At 44.1% G+C, this 18,979-nt stretch overlaps 1 protein-coding gene across 2 annotated transcripts; it reads right to left on the bottom strand.

Annotated features, from left to right (window-relative positions):
• Positions 1–163: 163 nt before the first annotated feature.
• Positions 164–18,380, bottom strand: rusc1 (RUN and SH3 domain containing 1). Of its 2 annotated transcripts, XM_080895990.1 has the most exons (12): positions 18,260–18,380; positions 12,492–15,809; positions 9,614–10,492; positions 8,397–8,519; positions 8,232–8,308; positions 7,601–7,775; positions 7,141–7,246; positions 5,795–5,841; positions 4,268–4,788; positions 3,931–4,175; positions 3,599–3,766; positions 164–2,588 (listed from the first exon to the last, which is right to left on the bottom strand). In XM_080895990.1, exons 2-12 carry the CDS (start codon positions 15,688–15,690, stop codon positions 2,423–2,425), a joined length of 5,706 nt encoding a protein of 1,901 aa, XP_080752116.1. In that variant the 5' UTR covers positions 15,691–15,809; positions 18,260–18,380; the 3' UTR covers positions 164–2,422. The 2 variants fall into 2 exon arrangements, with proteins under 2 accessions (XP_080752116.1, XP_080752117.1); XM_080895991.1 differs by lacking the exon at positions 9,614–10,492.
• Positions 18,381–18,979: the final 599 nt, after the last annotated feature.

The raw sequence follows: 18,979 nt of genomic DNA, 5'->3' as shown, positions 1-18,979 counted from the left end.
ATAAAATAATCTCATTATTTTAAACTTTAGCATGCTTACTTTGAGCATCCACCATTGTAACACATAAACAGGTTCTCTTCAGTATAGAGCTGAGGTTCTGGCTTAATAGGGGATTTTACATGAACTATAGTGCAAAAAAAAATGACTCCAACAGGTGATCATGTTTGGTTTATACATATTTTATTTGGTGTATTTACAAACAAGCACATGCAGGAGCTGAACAGTGACTGACACTAGAGGGGCACTCTATACGCAACAGTAGGACAACGGGATGTCTACGGGCTACATGACACCAGAGAGGAGAGGGAGGAACAGAACTAACTGTCACTCACACACACAAGTGAAAGTGCAGGATGCGCTGACAGAGAAGTGCTCGAACTCATCTCTGCTTTCACTTCACATACACGCACATACACACGGCCATGCGTGCATTTTCGCACACGAAAAACCCGGATAATTAGCGAGCTATTCCTTTCAGAAACCTCAAGATCAATAAATAATACATCCCATAAATAAATAGCTTTTAAACAAATGCATTTGTAATCTCACATCGGAAAGAAACAAACTAAATGTGTCTACTGATATTTTATCTGTATCTAGACTTTGTTTCTTTTATTTCTTTTAATCACTTGTGTTGGCATTTTTTTTTCCTGATAATGAGTTATGACACTGGTTTAAGTTAATGCTACTGGACTGTTGCCAGCAATCGCATGCTACACTGAAACTCTGCAGAACTGATCTTTTCCCTGATTGATCAATAGCAATGGAACTTTCCTGCTGATTGAATAGAGGTCCTTTAGCGTTAGCCTTTCCTGGCCGCTTAAAAATCGCCCTCCTTCTTTTTTTAATTTAAGCACTTATCGTTTTATGCTTCCGGTTTCCTCTTGCATGATAACATCAAATTAAAATCGACTTTATAACAAACTAAACACACTTCTAGTTGCGCATTTAAATATATGCATAGTCATAGATACAGATAACTAATAATTATGTGACACAAAACAGGTTTTTTTTTCTTTTCATTTAAGCAACAACAAAACAAACGAATCACTTCCACTGCTACCACTACCATTAATATCAATGATTATGATCGGCAAACATGGGGTTAAGATAAATACAAAAGCTGAGGTACGAGGTGAAGACCAGCCACCAAACCCACAGACTTGTAGCATTTATGAATCGACATCACATCTGGGGTTTTTCTCACTGCGTTCATTTGAAATTCAGACAGTGCCGAGAAAGCGGGGCAGACTTTTGTGAGGGTTTTTGCTAAAACCCACGGAGGCTCTGTGAGATTCTGGCTACAGGTCGCTGTCGTCTATAACTTTGTGGGATATCTAAGATGTTTTCATTCAGAGCATTCGTGGTACATTACAGTGCATACAGAGTTTAAAAGGTATGAGCTCAATTTAATCATGTTATGAATATGATGACAATGGCAATACATAAAGCGCACAATAGGGAAGATACTGGATTGCATACTTAAAATAAACACATATTCATTTGTTTTTGCATGTATGACATCCGCTTCATGTTGTTGCAAATGTAAAGATGAATAATCACTCCATCAATACGGCTGCAGCCTTAAGCTGCTACTTTCTCATATTTATCTACCTTTCTATCTATCTTGGTAATATCAATCTCGTTTTATATAGCTATATATTTATATATATATATTTTTATATGTATATTTATACAGTCAAATACAGTAGCAGAAACATGTCAAACACACATAAACTAGGTGAGAAAGATGAGAGGTCAATAAGGGTAAAAGGTCAATAGAACGGGTCTACACAGCTACAGTTCACTACATTACTACGCAGTATGCAACAGGAGCTACGGCCCACTACTCCGACATGCTTTCCCCACTCGACGACCTGCAGCCAGGCTGTCGACCGCCGCCTCCTCGCGACAGATAGCCGCTGATTTGAACGCACTCGAGTGTGACAGACTGCAAAGAATTTTGGCGATCGCTTTCAGATCAGCGGCCGGCAAGCAAGGCGGAAATGGAGAAAAAAGGCATTTGAAGGGATAATTCACTCGAGGATCAAAGGTCTTCTGGTTTGAAATGATCCAAGTTTGAGTCGAGTCATTATTTCGCACCATCTGCTCAATTCCTGCTGCTAAAATCTATTAGTTGAACGCTACCAAACTGAAATGATTGTGATGGAAAAAGCTCCAATATGTTCATAACGGGGGGGGGGGGGGGGGGGGGGGGGCTGCAGATTGCCTCTGATGCACATAAAGCACAACAGATGGTGTTATGCCCTTAACTCAAACTGTAACCGAGCCTGTGTGAAATATCCCTTTCAGAGTAGTGCAGCCTTACCATAACCTCTCAATACTCACCTAAAATATATATATATATATTTTATAATTATTTATTGATTTTTTTAGTGTTGATTAAGTGCAGCAGTTATGGTCACATGATGAGAGAGGTGTAGCCAATAGGTACCAGCCCCTCTTTGTCTCCCTGACGACAGCGAATCCAGTCTTGATCGACGCCTCCTAACACCACGAGCTCCTCCCCTTTGCGGAAGCTGAGCTCGGAACCGGATCCAGCGTGGTCACACAGCGTTCGCACCGACCTGGGACAGAAGACACTGTCTCAGCCGCAGTGATCGACGTTTACACCAGCCACAAAGAGTAACGTCAGCGTATAATGTCAGACGGGATGAGTCACCGTTTACAAGACTTCAGACTGATAACAGCAGCTATTCTGGTGTCTCTGGTATAACCCCTGCCGCCCTTATCAGTGGGGAAAAATATTGATTTGCAAAAGAAAAGACATAAAAATAACTGTGTCACCCACTGTGACCATATTAGTCTTTTGAAACCAGATCTGGGTGAAAAATAGAGGACACTGCACACTCACAAGGCAGACAAACCCTATCATCTAATTTACTCTGGATGGAAATGTAAAATTTGACTTGAAACCAGCGATTGAGACCATAAAATCATTGGGACAACTTACTGACATCACGGGTCAATTTTTTTTGTCACAGGCGTGTAAACAATGGGGCTTCTCAGATGAGAAGAGAGCATGCAGATTTGAGGCACTAGCTTGGTATCACTACTCATACCTTGAAGTTGGATCCATCTTTCATATGCAGACTAGGATCCCACTTGTGTAAAGGTCTGACCCAAAATTACACTGCTGTCATCTGATTTTTGCCAGTTTTGGGCTTTGAGATGTTACCATTCACTTAACAAAGACAGTCTACATCAGGGGTGTCCAACTCCAGTCCTCGACAGCTACTGTCCTGCAGCTTTTAGACGCATCCTTGCTCCGACACACCTCAATCAAATGGATGGCTTGTTATCACCTTTGCCAAACTTGATGACGTGCTGAAGAGGTAATCCAACCATTTGATTCAGCTGTGTTGGAGTAGGGACGCATCTAAAAGCTGCAGGACAGTAGCTCTCGAGGACTGGAGTTGGAGACCCCTGGTCTACATTATAAAGGCCAATATAGGTCATATAAATGTATTTAAAACTTGGAAACAGAATCAGCGCTTGCAACAGTAACAGTGAGAAAACAGCAATGCTGTGTCATTGCTCCTTATCCATCATTGCCATCACTTTATGTCTGCTGTACCTGAGTGGTCTGGGTTTGTCCTTCATCTCCAGTGTGTCGACATCTTTCTCGGACTCTGATCCGGTCTCTCCCAGAGTCTCGGGGATCTTTCTCAGCATTGGTGTGGAGCTGCTGCTCACCATTCGGGTCAGCGCAGTGACACCGGGTGCAAACCACTGAGAGGGACGTCTGAGGAAAATTACAGAAACTTGGAAAATTACAAACAGGCATGAGTCACAGACAATTGTCTTCAGAAGCTGATTTAATTTAATTTATTCAATTGATTGATTATCAGTAAAACCAATTTCTGTAGTCTAGACTACATAATAACTATTACATATTTAATGACTGACCTGGTTGGTTGTGTGTGACCTGTCGGGCTGGTGGGAGTTTTGGAGGCTCCAAAGAGCCGGCCCAGACCCCAGGGAACCTGAGTACTACCGCTGACTGGAGTGTAGTCGCTTCCTGCCTGAGCCTGGTGATCTGGCAGATCTGTGTTCATCTCATCCTTCTTCACTGCAGAGAGGCTCAACTCAGCCAGATTCTGACTCAGTCGGCCTCCCCAGCGCACCACAGCACCCCATCCTTGTTGAATTACCTGTAAATAAAAAAAACAGATAAATTAATTTCTGCATAATCACACAATCATCATTGAATAGAAAGGCAGAGGAGTTGAACAGTTGTGGCTACCTGTCCTGCCTGCTGAGCGAGGCTGTCTTCCTCAACGTTAGGAGGAGGCAAATCTTCAATTTCTTTTTCCTGGACCCACAACAGTTGAGGACTCGTCTCCTCCTGAGTGACTGAAGCCTTTGTGGGTCCAAAACTGGTATCTGTTGACGCTGCCGATCCTCCATTATCTGAATTAGTCACAGGTGATGATTTAGCATCTTTAGCTGCCTGATGATCTGGGCTTCCAAAGTCTACTTCTGAGAGGCTTTCACTGTATCTGCTGTCTGGAGTTTTGGATTGAGACCCATTTATTGCTGTCTCATTTGTTGAAAGCTGGGATCCAGGATCCGGAAAGGGAGGGCTGGGGATCTCTGGCCTGTGACTCTCTGGCTCTAAATGGTGGTGCTGGAAGAGCAGGTCGAGGTTGAAGGTGAGCAGGCTCAGAGGCTGCAACACAAGGAGCAGCTCCTCAAACAGAGGCTGGCAGGCGGTCTGCGACAGACGCATAAAAGAGGTGGGGTGGTAATAGGTCTCCAGCACATCTGAGAAAAGAGAGCGCGCGAGAGAGAGAGAGAGAGAGGTCAGTTTCAGTATTTACATTTATGCTTGTAACCAGATTTGCACCACGACATGAAAATAATGGCATTTATCGCTGCTGTCAATGTATCGTTTACAGAATCCAACTAAACAAATTCAGGACGTAAACACATGTCCACAGCTTTTACAAGAATATTCTCATGAATTCTTTTCAATGAAATTAATATGAGGAATATTAACAGCCTCTAGAGAAATATTAATGTTTACGTCTCGATCAAATGCAGCCGTATAAAAGGTTTGACATGCAAGAATAAGGTCCCAAATCCAATTAATAGTATTTTGCCATTAAGCTTCAATATTTGAAAAGAAATACGTACAAATTTCAACAGAACAAAATGCTGCATTTGAAAAATATTAATTAGTCCTGTATAGCATATACCTACATCAAGAAAACAGCCTGCTTTGATGAAAGAGTTTTTCTGCTTTCCCGCGTCATCTGAAGTGCTTCGCTTTCCTTCTCTCTGGATGATTCATTTACTGAATCAATTGGAGATCTTCGAGTTTGAGAGTTAAAAAATGTGTAAAAATGAGTCTGGTTGCTCAGCAGGTGACCACGTACCCTATGGTCAGTGTTCGGTGGCACAGGTTGAGTCTGACCCACAGCCCTTTGCTGAGTGTCTTCCCCCTTTCTCTCTCAACACTTACCTGTTTTCTTCTGTAACCTCGTCTTACAGTGTCGCAAATCACCTGCTCTAACTTTGAACTGTGGACAGGTTCTTTTTACATGAACGCGTGACTGCTCTTCTCAATCAGCCCGTCACAGCAGCTGCTGTGGAGCTCACCTTTGCAGGAAATTCTGAAGTCACTGATCAGGCAAGCGGTCTCCTGATACTCTGAGTTCATTTCATTTATTCATCAAACAGGGGAAAATCCCCTGCATTTGCATCCCCACCCTGGCAAACTGCACCCTGCTCATAACTGCAACAACTGCTAGAAGAGAGGAAAACTTACCACTGCAAGACTGAAGGTAAGACAGCCAGAAGTCAAGAAGCTTGGTACTACGAGACAAAAACAGAAAGAAGATGAGTAACGAGGATACAAAGAAGATACGTGCACAGAAATTATTATGCAGTTTAGGCCGGATTTACTAAGTGGAGCAAATTACCAAATGCAGAAATGCGCCCATGGGAGTGGAAAGTTATGTGGGTGATCTACTAACAATGTGCTAATTTATAAACAAGAATGCAGGCAGTTGATTTCAGCATTCTGCAAGAGCAGCACAAATTAGCAGGTTAAAAACAAGCAGCCTCGATGAGGGTGTAGTAAAACAGTGCAAGTACAGGTTTTACTCAAGTGTTTCTCTCTGAAAACAGTGAGAGAATTCAGGAAAATGACAAGCAGTTGGAGGAGAGACAATATCTTTAATATAAGGTTGAACTCCACTGTTAGAAATGACTGAAGACTGAGTGTGAACCTGAGGACTGAGACTCCGGTGGAGCGCAGACGAGAGCTGCGTTACTACACACTATGTGTAACAGCTGACCTGCACCATGTGTAGGAGAACACAAATCACTATTTATTGTTGGTGTCTTACTGAAGATACTGTTACTGTGCCGCTATGCAAGTGCATGATCTGCTTTTTTGTTTCCTGCAGGCTGTATGAAGCGCTAAATACCTATTTCAGTCAATATTACATATTGTAAGATGAAGACATTTTTCTAACACATTAACAAAGATCCCGTTTTCATTTCAGCTCCACATTCCAATATGGTATGTAACAGCTCTGATAGAGAGGAGCAAAAATAAATAAATAAACTGAAATGAGACTAAATGCCTGAAACACTGAAAACCATCAGCTCACTCTAAAATATAACCCTGTTGCCTATTTAACATCAGGACTCTTCAGTTCACTTCAGTTTGGTTAAGTTAGGCTCCACTTCATCAAAATACCAGTATTACTACGGACCACAAATATGTGGAGCTCAGATCTAAGCGTGCAGAGTTAAGACCGAGCGAAGAGTTACAGGATGTAGTCGAACCTTTTACACACACTCACAACTTTGACCCATCCACCCATGTCGTTACGTACTCACACTGGTATCCTGTCATTCCAAATAAATGAACACTGCTAATGCAACTATCACAACAACACCAGGCACAAAATGTAACAAGTCTTTTTTCTATGTTCAATTTACTGCAATTTGAGGTATATGAGGTAAATGAATGCCACAAAATGGTTTTGTGGTTGCGCAGAACCATTAGTAAATCTGGCCTTGTGAGTGCAATAATAAAATGAATAGCATGCTCTTAAACGAGTCGTCAGTGGAGATCAAGGATTGTTAATAGCCACTGCTTACTTCAGTAGGCCGAGGAGGAATGCGTTGAACCTGTGTTTGCTCTGTCTGAGCTGGGGTAGCTCTCCAACTCGAACTTGCAGACTGAACAAGGCATGAGTTTTAGGACCTTGGAAGATCGGTTGGGAGGAAGAGGATAAAATGCACAGAGAGAGAGAGAGAGAGAGAGAGAGAGAGAGAGAGAGAGAGAGAGAGAGAGAGATCAATGAAGGACCTTACAGAAGTGAGTGAAAAATTGCTGTGAAGCTTGGCACTCGTAGGCCAATCAATATCTGTGTCCTGGTGTTCACTTTATTCAGCATTTTAGACGATAAAATCAACAAGTATTGACTGATGTGGGAGAAAAGTGGAGACAGACGAATTGCAGAGTTTATCACTATCAACCAGGAAACCAAACCTCAAGAGGAACAACAGGATAATATCTGATTTTTAATATCCACGGCTATGATGCATGATATGCTACCTGCCCTGGTTGAAGCCTGGACCAGACTCCAAGCAGAGTTTGGCCTTCTGCCTGCAATCAGGTCACTCTGGTAGGGTTTCAAGCCATCAGTCAGCAAGCTGTGGAGGGCGGGGCAGAGGCACTGCAGCACCAGACGGCCCAGTGATGGATTTATAGCGCTGTCTCCTGATAAGGCCTGAGGAGAGGAGAAGAAAGGAAGGGAGCACGGTTTGGGGGGGAAAAAAATGGGTGTTTGGTGAGAAGGAAGATGAGCAGCGATTGGACAAGAAGATGAAAAGGATGACTCAAAGAGAGAGGGAGGGGTGGAAAAGGGGGATTGTGTGATGATGATCAACATGATGTAATGAGGGATGATTTGGGTGGTGAGTGAGCAGCAAGTTGACAAAGAAATTCTTGTGACTAAGAAACTGGGTTATCTTAAGATACTCTAGTACCCTGTTAACTGAGGAAGACTGGAGGAAGGCACACAATAGTCAAAACAAGAAGGAAGAGGGGAAATATTTTCAAAGGTACATAATGAATTTAATACACCATGAAGTTTAGCCAAAAAAACATAGATTATAAAGGGTGACTAAAAATGAAAAAGCACACAGTCCTTCTAGCTACTGTCATCAAACCAGCAGGTACTGACCTTCTGAACCACAGTCCTTGAAGAACTGAACTGGGCCAATATGGCTTCCACTGCCACACTAACTGCGCCTACCAGGGCTAGAGAGGAGAACCGGGTGTAAAGCTGGTTAGAAGAGCGTGCACAGACAAACAAACGCACATCCTGCACATGTACATCCAACCCCACCTTTCTTTTCCTGTAGGCACAGAGAGGATAGGCCAAGACCTCTCATTGGATGCTTCACATCCTCGCCCATCCAGGGTGTGTCTGTCTTCAGCACAGAGCCAGCGAATGAGACACTGCGAACAGCTGACAGCGATGGTAAACAAAACCCCAAATAAATATATATCGCAATTACTTTGTATGCAAGTGATAAAAAAAATACAAATTAACAAACTTAAAAAAAAATGAATCGCCACCAAAAGAAACAAAACAACTAAAATATTAGCATTATTAGCAGGAGCAGTTAAGCAATGAAGAAGCCAGATAGAAGCAGATGGAAGCAGTCGTTACTGCTGACGACAAACAGTGAGCGAGCACATCCTGTAGGATTACTGTGATGAGGTTTTCACAACTGGATCTGTGAACACAACTTTTTGTCTGCTTCAGGGCTAAACAGGATCCCATGCAATTAACCTCAACTCACACAAACACAGTTATACAAATACTCACATACTTAATATAGGCATACATGGAGGAACTGCAGAGCTAGGAACAAACAAGTGTAGGAACTACCACAAGAACCAGGTCAGAAGAAAGTACATCCATGTGCAAAGGGTAGGTGTAAAGTACATTTTGCTGTTTATATAAATGTATTTATATAAACTAGATCGATAAATGCAAATGTGTACAATGGACAGGATGCCGTGGATCTTAACCGAACACAGAACAAATAAAAATGAAAACTTTATTTATTTATTAGCATCACATCATCATCAAGCAGCTACTTAAGGTTCGCTTTGCATGAAATGCACGTGTCTGTGTGGGTACACCATGCAAAAACAAAAAGACGACAAGAACAACATCGGGACAAAGAGACAGACAGGTGAGGAAAGACAGACAGAGAGAGAGAGACAGTGATGAGAGTGACTCTAGACACCTTGTGACAGAAACAGCTGTTACCCTTCTGAAGGCCCTTTGCGGATTTGAAAGGACAGAGCAGATAAGACGTATCAGATGGCCTGCAGGGAAGCACCTTCTGATATATAAAACAGCTACAGTTACCTAGTTCTTTCAAATCTGCAAACCCCCGGGGCCATAGGTGACACAAGCGTGTAGGCCACCACATCCAGACGAGAGAAGAGAGACAGAAATAGAGACAGACAGAGAGATAGACAGACATGCGAGATGTCAGACAAGGAGAAAAAGTGTAAGATGTATGGAGAGAGAGAGAGAGATCTTACTCGCCACGCGTGACTGCAGAGGAGCCTGGTGGAGTTTTGGGGGTAGGGGGGGCGCCCTGGGCGGTATAGGAGGGTAGAGGTTTGGATAGTAGAGGGGAGCAGCGAGGGCAGGCAAGGTGTGCGAGCGGGGGAAAAGCGGGGAGCTGAGGGAGGAGCTTGCTGCACCGGGAGGGGGTGCTCCGGAGCGATGGGGAGGGGAGAGGGCTCCGATAGGAGAGAGGCGGGGGGGAGCCCCCCTGTGAAGAGGGCAGTTCTTAGGGTGGTACAGGTAATAGGTGGGGAGGGGAGGGAGATCTTTGGATGTCCTAGCCTTGATGCTGACCTGGTCTGTGTGTGAGAGTGAGCGCTTCTCTGAATACATCGAATCCCTAGCACCAATGCTGTTTGAATACATCATCATAACATCGATATTCTTATACGGTGTGGTGCAACCTGGAGCTTCAGCGGTGCTGCTAACAGACACGGCGTTGGCATCATTCTGCTTCTCTGAATCACTTTGGTAAAGGGAGTCAAGATTGCAGATTGACTCAGTTGCAAAGTCCCTTTCATTGGTTTTGGGATCGCTGTTATATTGGTAAGCTGAATGTGTGTTTTGCTTAAACTTATCCCCACAGTCACGTGGAGACTCTACACCAAAAGCAGCCGGGGATTCATCTTTAAACCCAGAGCTCGATTCATCTCTGTGGATACAAGCTGAGTGGACAGCAGGAGTCCACCGTGTGTTTCTGTGTGTGTCTGTGGGCCCTTGGCCTACATGACTGCGGGGCCTGGGATCTGCAAGGGGGTGGGAGTAACAGTAGCCTGGGCGAAAGGAAGGGATAGCGGTGTGGAGGAAGTAGGGTTGGGAGGACTGGGCGAGGGAGAGCGGGGGTGAGGAAACTGCTCGGTTCAAAGGGAGAGCAAGGCCAAAAAGTGCAGGAGTTCGGGTGGAGAGGGCAGACGCACAAGCATAAATGGTAATGAGGGAGCGATGATGCCAAAATGGAGACAACCGAATGGAAACAAACCAAACAGGATGGATAAGTGAGAAAAACAAGGAAGATAAAAGTAAGAAAGAGGCGGCAAAGAAATGGGAAGGAGAGAGAGATGCAGAACATGTTAGTGTCTGTTGAGAGAAAAAATGCACATGTGTATTCTAGCAGTCATCTTCAAAACACCATGCAGTATTTATTCCAGTCAAACGTCTGATTGACAGTTACACACCAACGGTGCATGGAAGTCAATGAAGAGCAATAAACACAGTCTTTCACTTAGGAGGGGTCTGACATGACAGGAAATGACACGGAGGCTGTAAAAGAATAATTACGGAGCAGTCTCACAGCTGCACGGTAGAAGGACTCGGTCTGTCATTCACTCGCTTAATTCATCATAATTAAAATGCCATTCCTGAAGAGTCATCCTACTACAACACGTGTTAAGAATCCACGTTTTCTTTGTGACATCAGATTTCTGTTTGACACCTGAGAGTTATGAGTGATAACCACAGTCAGTGACTGGTGTTGCTAAACGTTTTGTACTTTACTGCAGTGCGTGCTGTCATCACCTCCGGATCACCTTCTCTCTCACTCTCTGCTTTTAGTTTCTATCTCTCTCTACCTTCTTCCCCACCACCCCTCCCTTCTCCACCAGTACAGCAAAAACTGTACTGCTGAGTCAGTCAACAGATAACAGATTTCTGTTCCTTTCTGCTCAATCATCAGGCCCGCCTTTGTGGAAATTCAGAGTGGCACCCCGACTCTCGTTACACTGTATTTACCTTAAACTAAAAAAGGAGCTAGAAAGCAACCATACCTTGGTTAGACTTGAGCTGTGTCTGAACTGCAACAAATACATGATACTTCCTAGTTTTCTGACCCTGGCTGGCAGTAATTGGTCCATGTACTAAGATCCACCCCTTCAGCTCTTAAAGGTGTATACACCTATCCCCCAAACCTACCTCACTGCAGTGGTTTTGAGAAAAGATCTGAAACTTTTAACCTATAAATTTTTAACCTATAAATCATTTAGAAAAAATTATCCAGTCTTGGTTTTAAACACCCTGCTGTACATGAACAACTTAGTTTTAATGTAGCCTAATGTAGGACCATATGAGCTACGTAACCTGATCTGAGCTATCTGTGCTGCAGGGAGCAAAGGGTGGGGTGTTGGGGTCCCAAAACTGGGATTCAAAACTATTAAAGAAGCAGAGAGAGAGGGGAGAAGGAAAATATTTCAGGATGCCAACAAAGAAAGAAAAAAACAAAAACAGGAAACAGGAAAAAGTCCGATTTAAAGTGAGTGAGCTCCATTATTCCTCTCCCCCTCAATCTGAAGAGTGGATGAATAATTGAATAAGTCTGTGATGACATCACACACTGATAACCCGTACAGGAAATACTGGCTGGAAAGTTTCCAACCTCCCCTTTCTCCTCATATTACCTTCACTAGCCTCACTATATTCTTCCATCTCTCACTGTTGTGTTCACATTTCTTACTCCCCTATCTAAAATCACCCTGTTTATCCCCTGCCATCGCATCATTGCATCATCCTTTTCAGTGACTCATGTTCCCGCTCCATCTCTCTTCCGTGGCTCCATTTATCATTTCCACAAATGAGTGTACTTTTTTTTTCATTTCCCTTGGCTTTCTGTTTCTTTTCATTGTAATGTCAAAGGATATTATTTGTGCATCACTGAAGAACTGAGCAAGACGACTGTGAGCGTGCCTTTTCCCCATCTGTTCCTCTCCATCATCTGCCCGTCCCAGATCTGTTCTGTCATCCAATTTGCTCTGACTTATTTTTGTGTGTTTACTTTCTTCTATGCACATGCACAGGCAGGACTGTACTTTGTGTTATTGAATATAACTTCCAATTTACTACCACTAAAATCACACTCACCTGAAGTTCTTGATTCAAAAGTCCGTCCTCCATCAGCTTGTCCTCTCACCTCCACCTCCTCCTTTAGTTTGTCCTTCCCTTCTTTTTCTTCCTTCTTAATTTCTTCCCCCTCCCACTCTCTGCCCAAGGTCCACAGGCTGCTGTCACTGACTGAGCAGCCAATCTTCTGTGATGGGCACAACTCTAGTTGCCCCCCCTCCTTATCAGCTCTCTGGAGCATTTCCTGCAGAGCAGCCATTGAGGTGAGGGCTGGCGGCGGCTGCATGAAGAGGGCCTGAGCCTGAGAGGTGTACTCCCACTGGCTGCCATCACTTCCCTCCTTATGTTTCCTCCACTTTAAGTTGTAGAGTATATCTGGATCTGGAGTGATTATTGTGGGGTCAGGATCGGGCTCAATGATCACCTTAGTCGGAGGAGAGGAGCTCTTGTTGCGGAAACGCAACTCTTTAAAGGTTGTGACCTTTGGAGCTGACCCTGGAGAGGTACCTGACGAATTGGGCTTCTTTTGGGTTTCCACATATGCCTTTCTCTTTTCTAGGGGTGGCAGCTGTGGTGGGGCTTCACACTCAGGTGTGAATGCTATCAGCCAATCAAAACGCTCAGGTTGTTCAGAGTTGGCGGGCAGAGTGCTGACTTTGAGGGATGGCAAACATGGAGGAATGGGTGGCAGAGGGCGAGGGGGAGGAGGAGGCGGCGGTGACTCTGGTGGCTCAGCAGAATAACGGGAAGCCCCAAAGCTCACATTCTTTGCTTTATCTTCATGTGTATTGCTTAAACTGTAGTACTGGTCGAATGCCAAGCCAGTGTTTTTCTTCCTTCTCCTTGCCATCTCAGTAAATGACGTTGTTCTCTGTGTGTCTCTGCCCTCCTCTTTCTTTTTGCCTTCTTCAGCTATATCTGCTTTTTGATCTCCCTCCAACTTTTCAGTGCCAACCCATTGATCTCTGGCCACCAGCTGTGTGTCAGGCTCACTTTCCTCTTCTCTGTACCGCAGACTGAACTCTTGCGACTCCAGAGATTTCGGTTTCATGAAATTATCTCCATCTCCCTCGTCTTCTAACCCCCCGACACAGACACCAAGCTCAGGGCTGAGTTTGAGGAGCTCAGCTTGGGTAAGTCCAGCAAGCATGAGCAGTTTCCGAATCTCTACATCCAATGCGTGGAAGGATGGTGGAGGAGGCAGCGCAGGTGGAGGTGGTATGGCAGGAGGAGAGGAAGAGGAGACTGAGATAACAGGTGGAGGAGGGAGTGGTGGGGGGCGGGTGGTAGGTGGGGGGAGGGACATGGGGGTCTTTTCCTGTTCGGCTTGAAGAGCCGCGAGGCGCTGCGCTTCCTTCCGTGCGAGGTGTCGCTTTCGAGGTGGAGGGATAGGAGGTGTTGGGGTGGGGATAGAGGGAGGTGGAGAAGGGGTGGTATACAGAGTGAGGTAAGGAACTGGCTTAGAAGCAGGGAGAGGAGGAATGGATGGTGGAGATGAAGGTAGGGATTTCTCACACCTAAAAGTGGTGAATGTGGGGGATGAGGAGTTAGGTGAGAAGGTAGACAATGTAGGAGAGGTGGAAACAGCAATGGAGGTGGTCTCTCTGCTGATATTTATGTAGGTGTGGAGGTCCGAGCTCACGCTGGCATGTCGCGCTGGAGGTTTTGGGGGTCTAGGTGGCGGTTCAACAGGGGAAGGTGTGAGGGAATCTGGAACGAGGGGATCTTCACAGTCTGACGGAGCGGTTAAGTCGACCCCGGCATCGGAAAACTCCTGAGATTCTCCCATCGTTCCATCATGTGTTTTATACAGCTTCCAGGGAATGTCAATGTTGCCCATTTCATCCATGACATCCGAAAGGTCCTGCTCATCCAGATCTCCAAGATCAAGTCCCTTCTCGTGGAGTCTGGCAATGTAGGTCAGTTTTACTTCCCTGTTCACCTTTTCCAAACGATCCAGGTGATCTAAGCGATCCCGCAGAACATCCCAGTGCTGTTCCCCGTCCAGATCCCAGCGAGCCACTTGGATCACCTGGCTGAACCGCTCCATTTTCCCAAATTCTCCGACCGATTCTAGAAAGTCAAGCAAGCCTAATTTGGTGACCTCAGAATCATCTTTGACTCCTAAGTAGTCAGGGGAAGGTGAGTCAAGCGCAGAAGGGTAACCCTCATCTGGGGAGCAAGGTGGACTCGGGGAATGAGATGTTAAACAGAAGGGATTTTGGTTCAGAGGGAGGGATGGAGGTGAGCGAGCAGGAGGCTTGCTATCAGGGCCTTGTAGGAGAGAGTGGTCTTTGGAGGAAAGAGAGACGGACAGATTGTCTTGATCTTGGGAAGAGCAGATGGAGGCAGATTGATCGGCACAGTCAGACTCCAGATCAGAACAGGAGCTGATGGAAGTGGAGGAAGAGGAGGTAGAAGAGGAGAGCGAGAACTCCAGGAGGGAGGGGGGACAGTCGCAGCACGAGGGGACCAGGGTGTCATCATCTTCATCGTCATCGTTATCGTCCTCTTCATCATCAATCTCAATATCCCCGCTGCTCTCTTCCTCATCATCTTCCTCCACCTTTGCATTTTTCTTATTGTCTACTTCAGTGTTTTCATCTGAAATCTTCTCTTCATTTTCCAGACTGGCAGCAGGGCAGGCAGAAATTTCCATCTGGGCCTTTGCCTGTGCCTGCTCCTTGGCCCCGGTCCCATCCTGCCTCAGGGGCATCGGGGCCGGTGGAGGCGGTAGCTGCAGTTGATGTCTGAGGGAGATGGTGTTGTTGTTGTTGTGGTTGTGGTTGAACATGCTGTTGTTGTCCTGCGGGGATCGGCCATCACAGCATAGACACGGGAGGCTCGGCTCGTTGCAGTTCGGGTCAACAGGAAGAACCGAGGGAAGCGGAGGAGGCGGATCCGCTGCGGGTACAATTTGAGTTGCTGCAGATGCACGGGCATTCTTGGGTTTGGGTTTAGCTAGTTTAGAGACAGTAGAACCCTGTTTCTGTGAGCTTAACCTGGACTGGCTTACTGGAGCTCGAGGCTGTACGCCCACTCTGGTCCTGGAGGGAGCAGTGGGACCCTTGGTGGCCCGGCGTGGGGACGGCGTGGTGATTGTGTTCATGTTTTTATCCTCCCTCTGAAACCCAGGGCCGTGAGACTTTGGTGCAGCTAAGTTATTGGTCCGTCTGCTGACGTCAAAGCGCCGCGGTTTCGGCAGCTGAGAGGACTGCATTGTGGGAATGGGACTTTTTTGGATATTCTGATATTTCTGTTGCTATGGAAACAAGTATTGTAGAGCCTCCAAACTATGACGCGCCGTGACAGTCACATCTTGGCGTGACTCCCAAGATCCTGTAACATCAAAGAAGACACACAGTGAATAACAAATACGAGCAGCTTCTGCTCATCGCAGAGCGATTTCTTACTCTACACATGTTTGCATATTAGGTTTAAGCTTTGAAGCGAACCCATCATCGAGACTATTCATTAAAAGGCAACTGCTTTTGAGGGTTTTCTGTTCTGTAATTATCACAGCCCGGGAAGTCACACACTGTGACTCACAGTTAGAGTAGCACATTGTCAAGCATTGCCCCTTAAAATAAATACGTTGAGAACTCTTAGTAGTTAATTTTAATTCCTCTGTGTGTGTGTGTGTGTTGAGGTGGGATTTTTTCTTTTAGTATTAAAGGTGAGCATACCAATCCAAACAATAAATGCAAAACCAACCAAAAGTAAAAAACAAACAAACAAATAAAATATTTAAAACCAAGTGCAGCAGATTACACTGCTGTGTAACACGGTGTTAAATTATAACTGTACACTTTCACACAAAGTCTGGTTTACATTGTTTGAATTTTTATTATTATTTACTACATCCTTTCAAGCATTTATCAAATATAAACAGGTCAAATAAAGGTTAGTTTTTCCTGCAGGAAGTCAAACAAATCTGCTAACACATGCAGAGCAACCAGGATCATTACAGGTTTGATAGAAATATATAAGCCGGTGTGATGGTACTTAAATATAAGATTTGAAAACTAGATATCCAAATGCCATTCTGTCCTATCGTCAAAAAAATATATGGAAAAGATTTGCTCTTTCCATCCCACAGCCTCTCCAGCAGTCAGTTTCACTGAAAGTGAATCAGCAAGAGTCATAATCAAATAATCATTTAACCCTGTGAGGTCTTAGTCATCATTGATAAGCCCTGACCATATGCTGTGGATACAAATCAAAGGGACTTTTTCTTGAGAAAAAATGCAAATAATTTTTTAGACTTTTTTTATACTGGCAAACTGGCTCTCTAATGTGGCAGTGGTTTACATCTTTGCCTAAAAAAAATGAAAGATTTCCGGTTTGATCCTGGAAGGAAATCTGCCAAATTAAACATGAAGAGCTACTCACTGTGTCGGCCCCTTGTGAATGAGAGAGCAGCTAAAAGTAGCTCTATTATTTAGACTAGCAGAATTATTCTTAAAGCCAAAAATTAAATATTCTGACAGCTTTAGATATTAAATATTATATAAATATATTTAGATATTAAAATATTAAATATTCTGACACCTTAGGAATAAGATTTAGAGGTACTATGGTAGGTACTGAGACATCTACAGACCACAGCTGGGACTCATCTGTTTGGAAAAATGTAGCCCTAACATATAAAATGTATGTTAGGGCTTAAAATGACTATTAATATGATCAAAAATATTATTCAGATCTGGGCACCTGTCCAGAGTGAACCCTACAATATCTGGGATAAGCTCCAGCGTCCCTGGGAATAATAATATCCACATAAACAAAAAATTACATTGTCATAATGGTGAGATGATGCAAACGGTGATAATAGTGTAATACAGAAGGTGGTGTCTTCCATACAAAATTTCGAATACTTAATTCCTGCAATCTTGCAGCTAAATAGATACTTTTAGAGCTTCTCTATTTGTATGCAGTGCTTCTGCAAGATACCTTCACGGCTCCTTTCATCTGCTGGTGTCACACAACACCCAACTATTCAAACACCCACCCACACACATGAAATGATTCTCCTTGTAATAATAATTGTCAGCTAATTTATAGTCTGATAACTGTCATCAGTTATGCTCGTCTTCGCTGGGCTATGATATTCATGGAAATCTGGATCAAAAGAAACAAATCGTAAATAACAAAGAAAACACACATACATTTAAGTGGAGCATGAAATAATCACTCAGCGGTAGAGAACAACACCCAGTCTGCTTTTTAAAAGCCCATCTACTGAAGGCTATTGCTCATATATTCCTCCACAGTGCCCTTCACATCACTGAAGAATATAAATCACTGGAGTGCCTGTTTACACTGCTGGGCCTCCGTCGGGATGGCCCTTAGCAAACTAAGCCTTGAAATAAAATATAAAACACAGCATACCGTCATATGTAATGCAATCCGTCCTGTGCTCAGAGTTTAACCCTGTATCTATTGATCCCACAGAGCTGATGGAGACAGGGGTGGATGGGTGGAGGAGGGAGGAGGGGAGTACCTCCAACCCGCATCGCTCTGATAAACGGGCCCATACGCCCCTATTACAACTCAGACAAAAACCATCATTTTCACACTACAATTAGAACAGACAAAACAGTTATTTGCGTATTTACGCAAAGCTATCTAATCCGACAAATGCCACCGCGAACAGAGGAATTTATTGTCTTATCCTACGCAGTCTCGGGGGGGTAAGAGGAGGATTTTCTTACCCGATCGTCTCATGCAGGTTCGCTTGAAAGACATCTACATGCACGATAAAGCTGATAAAAATGCACTTGACTCACATTCAGATAAAGATGGATGAAGGTCTCCATCTCGTCGGGCTCTCTCACATCCCCAGTCCGTGAGAATGTGAATCTCGAATAGCCTCAGCATCTGTCTTCTCGCGAGCATCCAGAAATCCCCCCACCTCCCCCGATCAAACCACACCCCTTACCCCTCGCCTTATCATCACATTCAGTTAATCTATAGTCCTTTTTAGCTTTGCCTCCTTAAAATAATGAGTCTCAAGTGTTCACCGCCCAATTATCATGATTTATGCATTTGGTGATTTCTTTAACAGAAAATTAACTCATATAAAAAAGTCATATTTAATTGCGTTTAACTGCAATTTAAATACATATAGAAAAGGACAAAATTATTATCCTCTCCCAACACACACACACACACACACACACACACACACACACACACACACACACACACACACACACAATTATTTCTATTTGTACATAATAACAAAATTATTTCAGAAACAAATACCATGACCAAAATTATTAGCCCGCTGAAAAACGGATCTTTTTATTGAGCTATATCATGAACCACTGCTGTGCAATGACATGCTATTATTTTGTAGTGCTCAAAGCTCAAGCTGACGGTTATCCTCCAAGTTAAACACAGTATAAAAATGTCAGCAAGGGTTTGAGTCGTCACTTGAGTAAAAATCATGCCAAAAACAGAAGATATCAGTTATGAGTCGAGAAAAAGACTTATTCATGCTGATA

The sequence above is a fragment of the Rhamphochromis sp. 'chilingali' genome (genome assembly GCF_963969265.1).
Source record: "Rhamphochromis sp. 'chilingali' genome assembly, chromosome: 11".
NCBI lineage: Eukaryota > Metazoa > Chordata > Actinopteri > Cichliformes > Cichlidae > Rhamphochromis > Rhamphochromis sp. 'chilingali'.
The sequence above is the reverse complement of the archived record's forward strand: the minus strand, read 5'-3'. Positions and strand labels throughout refer to the sequence as shown.